Raw genomic sequence first — 12,583 nt, forward strand, 5'->3', positions numbered from 1 at the left:
TTGTCATTCCTACCTCAATGAGGTCTAGAGTCTTAGGTTCCCTTCACGAGGGTCATCCTGGCATTGTACGCATGAAGGCGCTTGCGCGCAGCCATTTGTGGTGGCCTGGGTTAGACAAGGAAATTGAAGCTAAGGTGCACGCATGCCACCTTTCTCAGCGCTCACGCCCAGAAATGCCACAGGCTCCTGTGCATAGATGGGAGGAAACACAGTCTCCTTGGTCTAGGGTGCACATCGATTACGCTGGGCCTTTTCGGGGTCAATTCTTCTTGGTCCTGGTTGATAGCCATTCAAAATGGCTTGAGGTTGTACCTGTCTCTTCCACCACCACTGCAAAGACTATTCAAGTACTGAGGGGGATTTTTGCTGCACATGGGCTTCCGGATGTTTTGGTGTCTGACAATGGCCCCCAATTCACTTCTTCTGAATTCCAAGCTTTCTTACAGGCCAACATGATTCGTCATGCCACCTCCGCACCTTTTCACCCTTCCACCAATGGTATGGCTGAACGGATGGTCCGCATCACCAAGGATGCTTTAAAGAAACTGACCTATGGGGACTGGCATCACAGGTTGGCAGATTTTCTACTTGCTTACCGCACCACACCATCTAATTCTACTGGGAAGAGCCCGGCTGAACTTCGCTGGGGGCGCAAACTGACTACTAAGCTTGACCAGTTGCATCCGGACAGACTGCCTTCTAAGTTTACATAATCCAGGGCCCCAAGGCAATTGCTAGTGGGTGCCCCAGTATGGACCTGTAATTACGGGCCAGGTCACTTATGGCTCCCTGCCATAGTATGCAAGGTTACAGGTCCCTTGTCTTACGAGGTTTCCCTGGATGACGGTCGTATCCTGCAACGGCATATCGACCAGCTGCGTACGAGACTGGACTCACCTGCTGAGACTCTTGGGTCTTTTCCAGGGGGGGAGGGGGACCTCTACGGCAAAGGGAAGGGTGTGGGCAGCAGCCAGACACCAACAGAGAGGCCACAGACGGCCGATTCCAAGATTCCACGAGTGCTCCGAACAGGAATTCGTGGGAACCAGCTAGAACACAGGCACCAGTGCCGACTCCAGCCAGGGAGTTACCCCGGGGGCATAATCCTTACACACCAACACCATTCAGCACTCCAGTCAGGGAGAATAACCGGGAGCATCCTAATAACTCACACCTTGCAAGAGAGCTGGCACACACTCCGTCTAGTTGGCCCAACACTGCCACTGTTCCCAGAAAGGGGCATTTACATAGGGAGGTGGTCGGAAGGCCGAATCCCGATTCTGACACCTCCGGCATAACAGAGGGGGCAACTGAGTTTTGGGACAGTACTGACATTCCAGACAGCCCTACTATGGAACTGGGAAGTGGAGGAAGGCAGCCTCATGATAGGTCTAGGGCAGACCTGGGAGGCTCTACAGAGTTGTCCAACAGTGGCAGCCCTCTAGAAGGGCCAGAGAGCCTGCAACTAGGCAGGTCAACCAGGTTATGGAGAGAACAAAGTCCTGGCCTGACGAGCCCGGTGGGCAAGCAAGCCGGCCAGGCAACGGGGCACGGTCCATGGGGACCACCAGGGTCAAAGGAAGGGGGCAAACACACAGCACCCCCTGGACAAGATGTGCTTGGAGGTTGCCAGGGAATTCGGAGGTCACAGAGAGCTAAAAGACCTCCTAAATATCTTGAAGATTTTGTAACTCTGCTGGCAAAGCAGAAACAGTAAGAGGGTGTTCCTGTGAAAGGTTGGAATAAGGAACAATGGGAAATGAAGCCAAAACATTACAGCTTGGTACCATGGAGCTAGTGTGTCTCCCACGCTTGTGTTGAGGTCGCGTGTAACTATTCATGTAGTTGTAGTTTTAGCCGGGGGGGGAAGGGGTGTTGTGTCCTGAGCCTGCAAAGGCAGGCTCGGGACGTTGCAACAGTCCCGGGCAGTTGCAAGCTGCCCGGGACCAGACTGGCTGGCGCCAGCACTCGCACACATGCGTGAAGTGCAAAGCGTGCCAAATGTTGCCGTTTGGCCCGGGCATTGTCTTTAAGAGAAGGTGAGAGGCTTGTGTGCCTCGGCGTTGTAACAGGGCTGCTGAACACCAATAAAGAGGCTCCTGAGAACTACCAAATGACTCATGAAGTTATTGCCTTTCGCTGAGGACTCAACACTATCCTCTCTGCCTTGCTTTTTTGACTGCCTTTCTGTGCTCAGCCGGTCTTTCTAGTTTCCCTCAGTTGCCTTCAGCTGTTGCTTCATCTTCGACATTCAGCCAGGTTCTTTCGAGCTGCCGGTCTGGTCTTCCGCTGCTCTGCCACCTCTGTCATGCTGCCTTGTCACTGCCGGCAGGACTCTCGGTCCACCACTGCCTTGTTGCCACCTGCAGGCCTTCTGGTTCGCCGCTGCCGCTGGCCATTTCCTCTGCCCTGCCCCCCAGCCACCTCACTGGTCCGCTGCTTTGTGCTGCCACCGGCCACCTCCTCTGTGCTGCCCCCAGCCACCTCACTGGTTCACTGCTTCGCACTGCTGCCAGTCGCCTCCTCTCTACTGTTCGAGCTGCCGGCGCACCCTGTTGCCTGGTTTGCTACGCTGGTCTCTGCTTCATTGGGCCGGTTGGGTCGCTGGGCCATAGGACCTTTCAGGTAGGCCTCCGTTAGCCTAGAAGTCCTCCAACAACCCATTTATGATCCTGTGCGACCACTGTGTGGGATGGAGGGGCGCTCCAGTTCCTCTTCAATGGACCTCCGGTCCCTTTGGTAGGCCTCTCGGGTGCAGCTGAGCCTTTCTCAGCAGGCAAGTTTGCCATAGGCTGCTGCCCTTGTTGGTGTCTTCCTCCTAATTTCTTGAATCCTTCCTCTCCTTTTCCCTTCTCCAGTCTTTGAACCTCTCCTTCTCCTTCTCCCATTTTGTCTTAATTTAATAGCAACTTTTCTCCCGCAATGTGACCATACTTTCTCTGTTGCTGCCATCTTAGACATCTAAAACAATTACTAAAAACATAATATGCATTTGATAAAAACCTAACAGCAGAAATATTATTTTAAAAGTTGCTGTGTAAAAAATATTAACATGTTACTGTCATAAAGGGCCTGGGAGAATAAAATCAACTTGGCTTGGTGTTGAAAAGACAAAGAAGACACCTGGCACATCTCACTGCTTTGGCGGGCGGGGGGGGGGCAATACCTGAGAAGGCACCTATAATAACATTGATGAGTTTAAACAATACATATAGGATTTAGCTAAGGGAAAGAAAGCTTTGTGGATTGGTTGGTAGTTTGTGTGTTGATCATTATTATGGCTCTTAGATTTTTTTTTCAGAAGGGGAGTTAAGGGCAGTTTAGACAGGATGCTGAGAGTAATCCTCTTCCTTGACGCTGCTGTTTTGCTTGGCTCTACTTCTGGATCAGTTTGACACCTGAGATAGCACTATGTGTTTCTGCAGCATTTCTTTTTTTTTCTTCTCTTCCTGTTTGCTTAGAAGGTCAGGTGAATGGGAAGGTAAGCCTACTATACCTGGGCTGGAATAATCCATGCTAAAAGCCAGCAAAGAGACACAGAAAACTCCAGTATCTCTCGACCTCTGGAGGTTGCACTCCAAATATGCCAGCCCTATTTGAGGGGGAGGAGCAATAAACCAGGCTATAGGTCCCCTACGAGGGAATGAATGTTAGCTGGTACCCAAGAAGACCAATCTTAGTTCCTGGCTTAGAAAACCCTTAAATTGCCTAAGCACACCTTGATGAAAGAGTACATAGAAGACTCTTGTCTTGTCAGACAGGAAGGCAGTGCAGAGAGTGGTGAGGATAGCTGAAAAGATCATTGCAGTTCCCTCCCTCCCATCCAGGACATAACACATAAACGTTGCTTGAGCAGGGTCCGCAAGATTGTCTGGGACACTACACATCCTCTTCACAATCTGTTTTCCTTGTTACCTTCTGGGAGGAGGCTCTGTGGTATCCGAAGCAGAACATCCAGATTTGGTCATAGTTTTGTTCCATACAGTATTAACCTTGTGAACTCTAAAGCTTCCTCCTTCCGTTATGTATTCAAGATGGATAGTGATTAATATTTATATGTTACTTATATGTAAGGGTGTAGGTCCATACATATGTTGTATATAGCATGTTTTAAATGTGTGTTATGTATGTGTACACTTTGAGAGGAAGCAACTAAATTTCAGTTTTTTAATGTGTGCCATTGTGCCCATAAGAAAAAATGACAATAAAGATAATCTAATCTAATCTAATCGAATTCAACCTGATCTTCATAGTAACATCCACAAACATTTGGCTCACCATGTTCTTGTCACAAGCAGCTTTGTCTTTGTATTATAGGGATAGTCAAAGATGACTCACAAAATTACTATGCAGTCTTGCCTTGATTTAGAGATGCCAGTTTACCATGTGGAGACCATGTTTATATTTTTAAATTCTTCAGTGCAATGGATGATGGAAGGAATAGTACACTACAATCATTTCATGTCTTAGTCCCTTAGCCAAGGGCTTTCATGAGCAGAACTCCAGATATCCTTTGATGCATTTTCAGGGTGGGGGTGAGGAGTGAACTAGAGAAATCCCACTGTGAAGTGTTTCTACTGAAAGAATAAATTCCAACCATTTGTGTGTGCTGAATATCAACAAAAAGAACAAAGGATTCTTCTCCCCCCCCCCCATGCTACCATTTTCATATCTTTCACACCTAGAATTGAAAATGAAGAGCTGGTTTCAGAATCAGGTTCCTTATTGTTCAAGTTTAGGCTTTGATAGTCAATGGCAGACCACAAATGTAGAGTGAGAAACGTTGCTTAGACCAAAAATCCTGAATGCACTGTTCTAGAAAAAAAAATCTAAGAAATCTTTAAGGGTTGAGAAGAAAATTAATCAATGTTTGCGCAAAATGCTAAAATCATAATCCTTTGTTGCCAGAACTGAATGAGAAAGGTACTGGAAGAAATTCTACTTTTGTTCAGAAATGTGCTTGGATTGTATGACAATGAATAGTTTTGAAAGAAGTTTGTGAGAGAGCAGATTCATAATTATCAAACAGTGTAGCAAGTGGGATATTGTTTAATTGAACATTTGAATATATTCTGTGGCCATGTGATTTTCTACGTAGTGCCTACAAGTGGCAATATGTAGCTGACTGGCTGATTTTGAGAAGTTAAGCAGTTTTGGACCTGGTTAGTATTTGGATGGAAGGTTGCAAGATAATTCTAGAGCAGTAAGCTAGTTTAGGAAATTGTAAAAATTCCCAGAACAAGACAACGACAACCACTTTTTAAAAATATATATATTTTATTAAAGATTTTGATTACAGTAGTAAAATACAAATAAAACTCAGAGAAAGAAAGATAGAAAAAAGTGCTATGAAAGGCAAAAAAAGGTAAGATAAATATTAAAAAATATAAAGAAGTTATTTCTGATCTTCATCACAAACTTAGTAACTCTTCACTCCCTAGAAGATTAAAAATAAATATCTCTTCTTCCCACAACTCCTCCTTTATCTATATACAAAAAAAATGGTGCCAACAAAAAGTCCATAAATGGTTGCAAGAATTTTAAAGAAACATGTCATATTTTAACCTTGATCAAACGAACCAACTTTATATTCTTTCCTGTTAACATCTAACAATCTTGATCCTTCAATCATTCAGATGTAAGATTTTTAGTCTCTTTTCAATTTTTCTTTTCCCTTTGAAGCTTTAGTAAAGCTCTTTTGTAAATTCAATAAAAAATCATTATGTGGGTCATTTTCTTGATTTATCAATTGTATTTCCACTTTATTTTTTAAAAAGCTTTAATTAACTTCTTTTTTATATGCAGTAGAAAGATCTCTTGACTTGTCATTTATGTTTCCACATTAGTTGCCTTCTCTTTCTTATAATACATACTTTTTAAAATTATCCAGTATTTCTGGTTCTAATATTTATAAATCAGAAAAAAATTGTTTCACATCTGTCAATCTTTTAATAACATCTTTTGGACATAATATATCCACAGAAGCAGACATAACTGCTGACATTGTAGTTGCTAGTTTCTGACCCCATTCTTCAAAATTCTGTTGGAATATTTCAAATATTATAACTTTTGTGTCATTTTGTAAATCCCTCTACTTACCAAAAGTCAAAGGCAAAGCAAAGCAAACACTTCTTATTGTTCCCAAGTAAACTATATGTTCATAGAGGCAGCAGGAACACAACTGTACTGCAGGAAGTCATTATATAAGCTTGAACTGTAGTATATTTGAGTAATAATCATGATATAGCTATTTTGCTTTTCTTTTTTTTTTATGTGTGCTCAAAAAATGTTTAGTTTGAAATTGGTGCCAAGCTTCACTCTCTTAGTATATTGTACCAACACAAAATCTGCATGCATACTGTAAGCACTCAATTTATACAAGGTTAGAGAGAGTAATCAATATATTCACTTGTTATAACTTTTTAACTGACTATTCTACTTATTCTATAATTTAGAATTGTCCAGAAGATCTATTAATTTATTTTTATTAAGTTCATGAGTGCCCTAATGTCACTTAGAAATTTCACTGGCTGAAGACTATATTAGGAAATAATTCTAGCTGATACATCCAAATTACTTTTAAATAAAATGCTTAACAACAGCAGTTAGTGTATTTAAGCTACAACTCTATGCATGTTTGTCTAAAGTATCATAGTTGGATTTATTTCTGAATAAACATGCATAAGATTTTGCTGTAAACAAGTTGGATTGTTTTTGTCTATGCCATCTAATCTTGGCCTGTATTTTTCTTCCATCACATTGTTCACAAATTCTAAACACATTATGAAAGTACAGCTGAACAAATGGTTCATGAATCGGTGAAATGGTATGGAAGCCAAAAAATATATCAAGATTAATCTTCAGATGTACTGCTTAACAATTGCCATGGCTTCTTCCAATGTAACTTCTGAAGGTCCCTATGCTCATATATCTACCATTCTCAAAGTTCCCTGGGGAAAGGGAATGGTTATTAAATCAGCACATCTGCAATGCAGAAACACCCTGAACAAAGATCAGAAACATATGTTTTAGGTAAGTATGTATATAGATCAAACCAGCCGAAATCCAGACTAAGCCACATTTTAATCCATCTTTTAGCAGCCTGGTGCCCTCCAGATGTGTTGGGAGTACAGTTCTTAGAATTCATTAATCAAGCTGCTGGGAATTCTGGATGCTATAATCTTAACACACCTGGAGAACACTGCTTTGGGAAAAACTGTTAATTTCATTCATTCATTCATTCATCCATCCATCCATTCACCCATTCATTCATTCAATTTCTATAGTTACCCATCTCAGGTAATGACTGTGGGTGGTTTACAAGTCTAAAACTATAAAAACAATAGAAACATCCAAAATAAATATATACATATGGCAGCTGAGATAATTAACCAATTAACAGTAAAGCTCAAAAGTGGGGCCCTTAGCACATTCAGAGCCCCAGAGTCAGTACACAGTCAAATTTTTAAAGCCTTAATGAAATTCCAGCAAGGTTGGGGGTCATTGTTGTGTAATGATAACTAATTTATGGAACTGATTTCAATGAGACTGAGGTAAATTTAATGTAACCTGGATCTCAACGATTGTATTTATTAATTTGTTTATTGGCTCCATATTTACCCTACTTTTCTATTTCTAGAATATTCAAGGATAAGAAAGCAAACACCTTCTAGTAAAAATAATGTAAAATAATTAAGGCAATGGGAAAAAATACCTAAGCAATATTTAGTATGTACTGTATCATTTTGGAGCACTTTGATGACCAGTTGTGATGTTTGAATAGTCAAAGCAGCTTCTCATATTTAATTTACATAAAGTCAGACCTTTTCTGTTCTTGTTTGCCACATCCAAGGGTTGTTTCCTACATCAGCCTAATGGGAAAAAATTCACAGAAAATTTCCTTGGCCCTATTTCAGCAGCTCTGAGTTCCCCACTAAAGAATGACCAGGAAAATTTAAATTGGATGAGCTGTGGCAAAAAAGGGGGAAAATCCCTAAACATTCCATCATTCATGATGAAATTCTTACTACTGCAAATGTCTCCCACAAAGGTTCCTTATTACGTAGGTAAGTAAGTAGCACAAATCAAATGAGAGCATTTTCTAGAGTTTTGTTATTGTGAAAGTGAGGAGGGAGGACTAATGATGACAACTAGATACAATTTTGTATTTGCTTCAGGTTTGACTATTAGCTGGAGAATGAATGCAGCTTGCAGAGAATGAGAATGAAAAAGAAGCACCTCTAATTTCATCCTCACAAGCTTGCTAGACAAGAAAGGACAACACTGCATTAAATGCAGATGAATAACCCAAAAGGGCACAAAATTGTGCATAGGCACAAAACCGGGCCAAGAAAGAAATGAACGCAGCAGCAATTGAAGCTCCCAGTCAAAAGCAGGTCTTTATAGCATTTTTTTGCTCCTTCCACCCCATCATTATGAGGTATATGGCATAGGGTCACTTTCTAAAGATAACAGTTATTGTGTCTTTTTCATTTGCTTTTGTTATGTGCCAACATTGCATTTTGGGGAAAGTGTTCCCATTCCAATGCCTCACACATGGAAGAGTGGATCCCTCTAAGATCTGAATACTCAAAAGACATCTTTAGAAACAATTAACATTATTGGGTTACCCAATATATAGAAGAGATGAGAGAAAAAGTAGTTCTTGCATTGGACAGGCAAACCTGAGGGTCATTCTCACCTTCCTTTCTACTTAGGATTGAAGCATTACAATGAGATAAAGTTATCTCCCAATTAGTACTTATTTATTAAATTTTACATAGTACCAACTGTCAACTTTAGTTAAGGATGTCCTGACATGTCTATATAAATATCTTATCTGGCCACTGGATGGGTAGTACTTTCTCAGCAATTCTTTTCTAAAAATAGGTTTATTTTACTGTAATTTCTTTCAAGCAAGCATTTGCCAAGGATGTTCTGTTAAATTGAAAATCACTAGAAATATAAGCATTTCTCTTTCAGATCACTGTAAGTTAAATTTCCTGGTGCTATCTGCTCTATATATTTGCATCTTCTATTGTGCTGCCTGGAATAGTTTATCAGTAAGATACTTCCTATTTCACAAAGGCCACTTCTATATTGTGAAAATATTCTCAAATTGCAGTAAATGTTACTTTTCCTGTCATCAGATTGCTCCCTTTCCCCTATTTCTTAGTGCATGACTCTCCTTTTTCTATGACAGTGTTATACAGGTAGTCCTCAACTTACAACAGTTCATTTAGTGACCATTCAAAGTTACAACGGCACTGAAAAAAGTGACTTATGGCCATTTTTCATGTTTACGGCCGTTGTAGCATCCCCATGGACATGTGATCAAAATTGAGATGCTTGGCAGCTGGTTCATGTTTATGATGGTCACAGTGTCCTGGGGTCACATGATCAGCTTTTGTGACCTTGTGACAAGCAAAGTCAATGGGAAAGCCAGATTCACTTAACAACCATGTTGCTAACTTAACAACTGCAAATATTTACTTAACAACTAGGGCAAGAAAGGTCATAAAAGGGGTCAAAACTCACTTAACAAATGTTTCACTTAGCAACATAAATTTTGGTCGTATATCAAGGACTACCTCTACTTCTTTGGTAGTAACAGAAGTCATGGACTTGATGGAAGGAATTGTTTGCATGGTTTTGCTTTGTACAAACTCAAACAACTGTGGTTTATAGTTGAGCAGATTAGGACTGACTATGATGTTTCAGTTATAGGTTCATGATATAGTAACATTATACATGCAAGAGTTCAATTGTTGCAATGCTTCCTCAAGGAAATTAGCTTGGGGCAATCATTTTGTATGAGATCTCCAGCCCCCTTGTAGAACTAGTTACAAACAGAATGGCAAAACAGGTAAGTGCTAAGACAGATTTAAAAGTAAATATTTAGACCACACATACTGTAAGTAGTCCTTGACTTACTACCATTGGTTTAGCAACTGTTCTAAATTACAATGGGACTGAAAAAAGTGACTTGACTGGTCTTCACACCTACCTTTGTCACAGCATCCCCATGTCATGTGATCAAAATTTGGGTGCTTGGCAACTGACATGTATTTACAATGTTTGCAGTGCCCTGGGGTCATGTGATCCCCATTTGTTGTCTTCCTAGCTAGCTTCCAACAAATAAAATCAATGGGAGAAGTTGGAATCTCTTAATGACTGTGTCATTAACTTAATAAAAAACCAGGTGTGACTTACTTAACAATCATCTTGCTTAGCAATGAAAATTCTGGTTCCAATTATGGTTGTAAATTGAGGTCTACCTGTACTATTTATCTATGTTATGTATAGCTTACCTGTTGTCATTCAATATAGTCCTCGAATTCCAAGCCCTGTATGTGGAATAGTTTACCTAAAAAGAGTAAGATTTCCTCTTACTTTTAACCTACATATACCTACTGACATTGTAATTGTCAAGTGCAGTGGAATTATGTTGCAGGGAACTACTTGATATGTTTCTGCGATGTAAATAGCATTTACCCATTTTTCTCCATCTGACTTTGCCTGCATTGTTTTGTGGAACTGTGTCTTCAGGAAGCTGTCACTGAGGCTTTTAATGGCTAACTTTTGTAGGTAGGTCCTCCAAAGTCCTCTTGCACCTGCAAAGGAAATGCACTGTCTTGAATGTGAATGTGTTGAATGTGAATGTGGGCATAGTTCAGATTCAGAATAAAATTTATTCTGCTCGTTTGGCCACATCCTGTTTCACTTGTTTACTGCACTGAAATCTGGTAAATAATTTTCAGTCTGATGGAAGCAAAGATAGGCTTTGAGCTATTCGATTGGGAGTGACAATTTGTTTCAATGGTTTGCCTGAACGTCCAAGACAACAATGCTCATGTCATCAACAAGTGATATATTATTTTTTTTTTGCAGAAAGAGCTGCATTTCTAAATAGATTAGAAACTTTTGCAGGAGAAAAAGAGAGAAAAAGAGAAAGATGGCAATCTTTTTTTTAACTACATCTGATTTTATTTCATATTTTAAGATCTCTCAAATCAATCTGATACTTTACTACGGTAATCAATTGTTAAGTTGTCAGCAGTTAAAAGTGGCCTGTCCACTATCTTCTGCTCTGTTCCTTGGTCACCAATCTTTACATGTAGTACATGGAGATTTTTTAATATTACCTATTGCCAGTGATTTGAATGTGTTGAAACTCTTCTTGTTCTGTGTGAAATGGGAGACAGATGGTTTTATTAATACCTAAATTGTCAAGGTCCATCCTGGTAAGTCAGACAGGTTATCTGAAGTGATTTATTTTCTGTTTATAAAGGAAAACATTTTTTCTGTGAAATAGTCCTGATTCAGTGTTTCCCATAAACGATCCAGAGTTCAGAATGTAGATCACAAAATCAAAGAGGTGCCATTCTCCTTGTTGTTATTTCAACTTGTTGTCTGAGCTAATACTCAAGATTTTGTGGAGTTCAAAACAACATGGACCACAGATAACAGTGGGAGAAGTAATCACCATAATCCCCAAATAGTCTGAGGGGCTGGATTGTAAATCCTAAATTCCTAGCCAGGGTGGTGGGCACATTGGAAGACCTCAGGCTGAGAAAGGCTGGCATTTGCCATAGGCATCACTGCCTATAGCTTTCCATTTTTTAATCTTTCCTAAGAAATTGTGTCTGCCAACAGCTTCAATTTGCAGGTTTGTGTAGGGAAATATCATTTAGCCTCTTTCTTTATCTCATTTTTATTCCACAATAGGACACAATTTCTTGATTTTTAAGATTTTACATTCTGGCAGTAAATGTGATCTTTTCCCATCTATAAGGATATCACTAAATCTATTCTGGAAGGGGTGCGGTGGTCCAGTGCTTAAGACACTGGGCTGTCAATCAAAATGTTGGCAGTTTGAGATTCAAGTACCGCATGATGAGGTGAGCTCCCATTACTTGCACCAGCTTCTGCAAACCTAGCAATTCGAAAGCATGCAAGTGTGAGTAGACAAATAGGTGCCACCTCAGTGGGAAGGTAACAGTGTTCTGTGTGCCTTGGCGTATAGTCATGCTGACCACGTGACCACAAGCATCATCAGACAATGCTGGCTCCCTTGGCTAGGAAACAGAGATGAGCACTGTCCCCTTGATTTGAGCACGACTGGACAGTGGAAACCTTTACCTTTAGATCTAATCTGAGTCACTTGCATCGTTTATGAAAAACTCAGTAGAACTATTTGTGGTGTCCTCCTGGCTATTGGTAGAAGCTTGTTGATGTTTTCTACCTATTGGTGGTCTCACAGACGTCATCTCAAAGCAAGGGTGGGCAACCGTTTCAGAGCAGGGGGCTTTGTGAAAGCAAAGGTTGGGCCCTCTCATAAGATTGGTTCTATCCCCTCCCTGCCTCCCTGCCTCTTTCCTTGATGATATATCCTCAAAGTGGCATGTGCCCATGTGCCTGGCTATTCATGATGGGAATCTGTGGCCTTTAATATCTCCCTATGGCAACTCATTCATAGTATATACTCACACTAATTATGTGCCAGTCAGTTGCGGAGGTACGCATATGAATGTAGGGCTCCTAATCTTACAGTACTATTATATCTTGAATTAGAGTTGTCACT

The 12,583-nt window shown here is 40.6% G+C and overlaps 1 protein-coding gene across 18 annotated transcripts in view; it reads left to right on the plus strand.

Moving 5' to 3' along the window:
* DPF3 (double PHD fingers 3) overlaps positions 1 to 12,583 on the plus strand; it is a 243,535-nt gene that overhangs the window by 62,495 nt on the left and 168,457 nt on the right. For 10 of the 18 annotated variants that reach the window (XR_005555560.1, XR_005555574.1, XR_005555577.1 and 7 more), the window contains exon 1: positions 2,174 to 2,625. The exons of 7 other annotated variants lie outside the window; for them this stretch is intronic. Coding sequence is in view for 3 of the 11 variants with exons in the window: in XM_039333797.1 (XP_039189731.1) it covers positions 2,309 to 2,625 (317 nt within the window). In the remaining 8 variants the exon portion in view is untranslated. Of the gene's footprint in view, positions 1 to 2,167; positions 2,626 to 12,583 lie in introns of those variants that run through there. One more of the 18 variants, XM_039334039.1, reaches the window with a different exon arrangement.

This window comes from Crotalus tigris, unplaced genomic scaffold (genome assembly GCF_016545835.1).
Source record: "Crotalus tigris isolate CLP2741 ecotype Arizona unplaced genomic scaffold, ASM1654583v1 scf7180000017545.3456711, whole genome shotgun sequence".
In the NCBI taxonomy this organism is placed as follows: domain Eukaryota; kingdom Metazoa; phylum Chordata; class Lepidosauria; order Squamata; family Viperidae; genus Crotalus; species Crotalus tigris.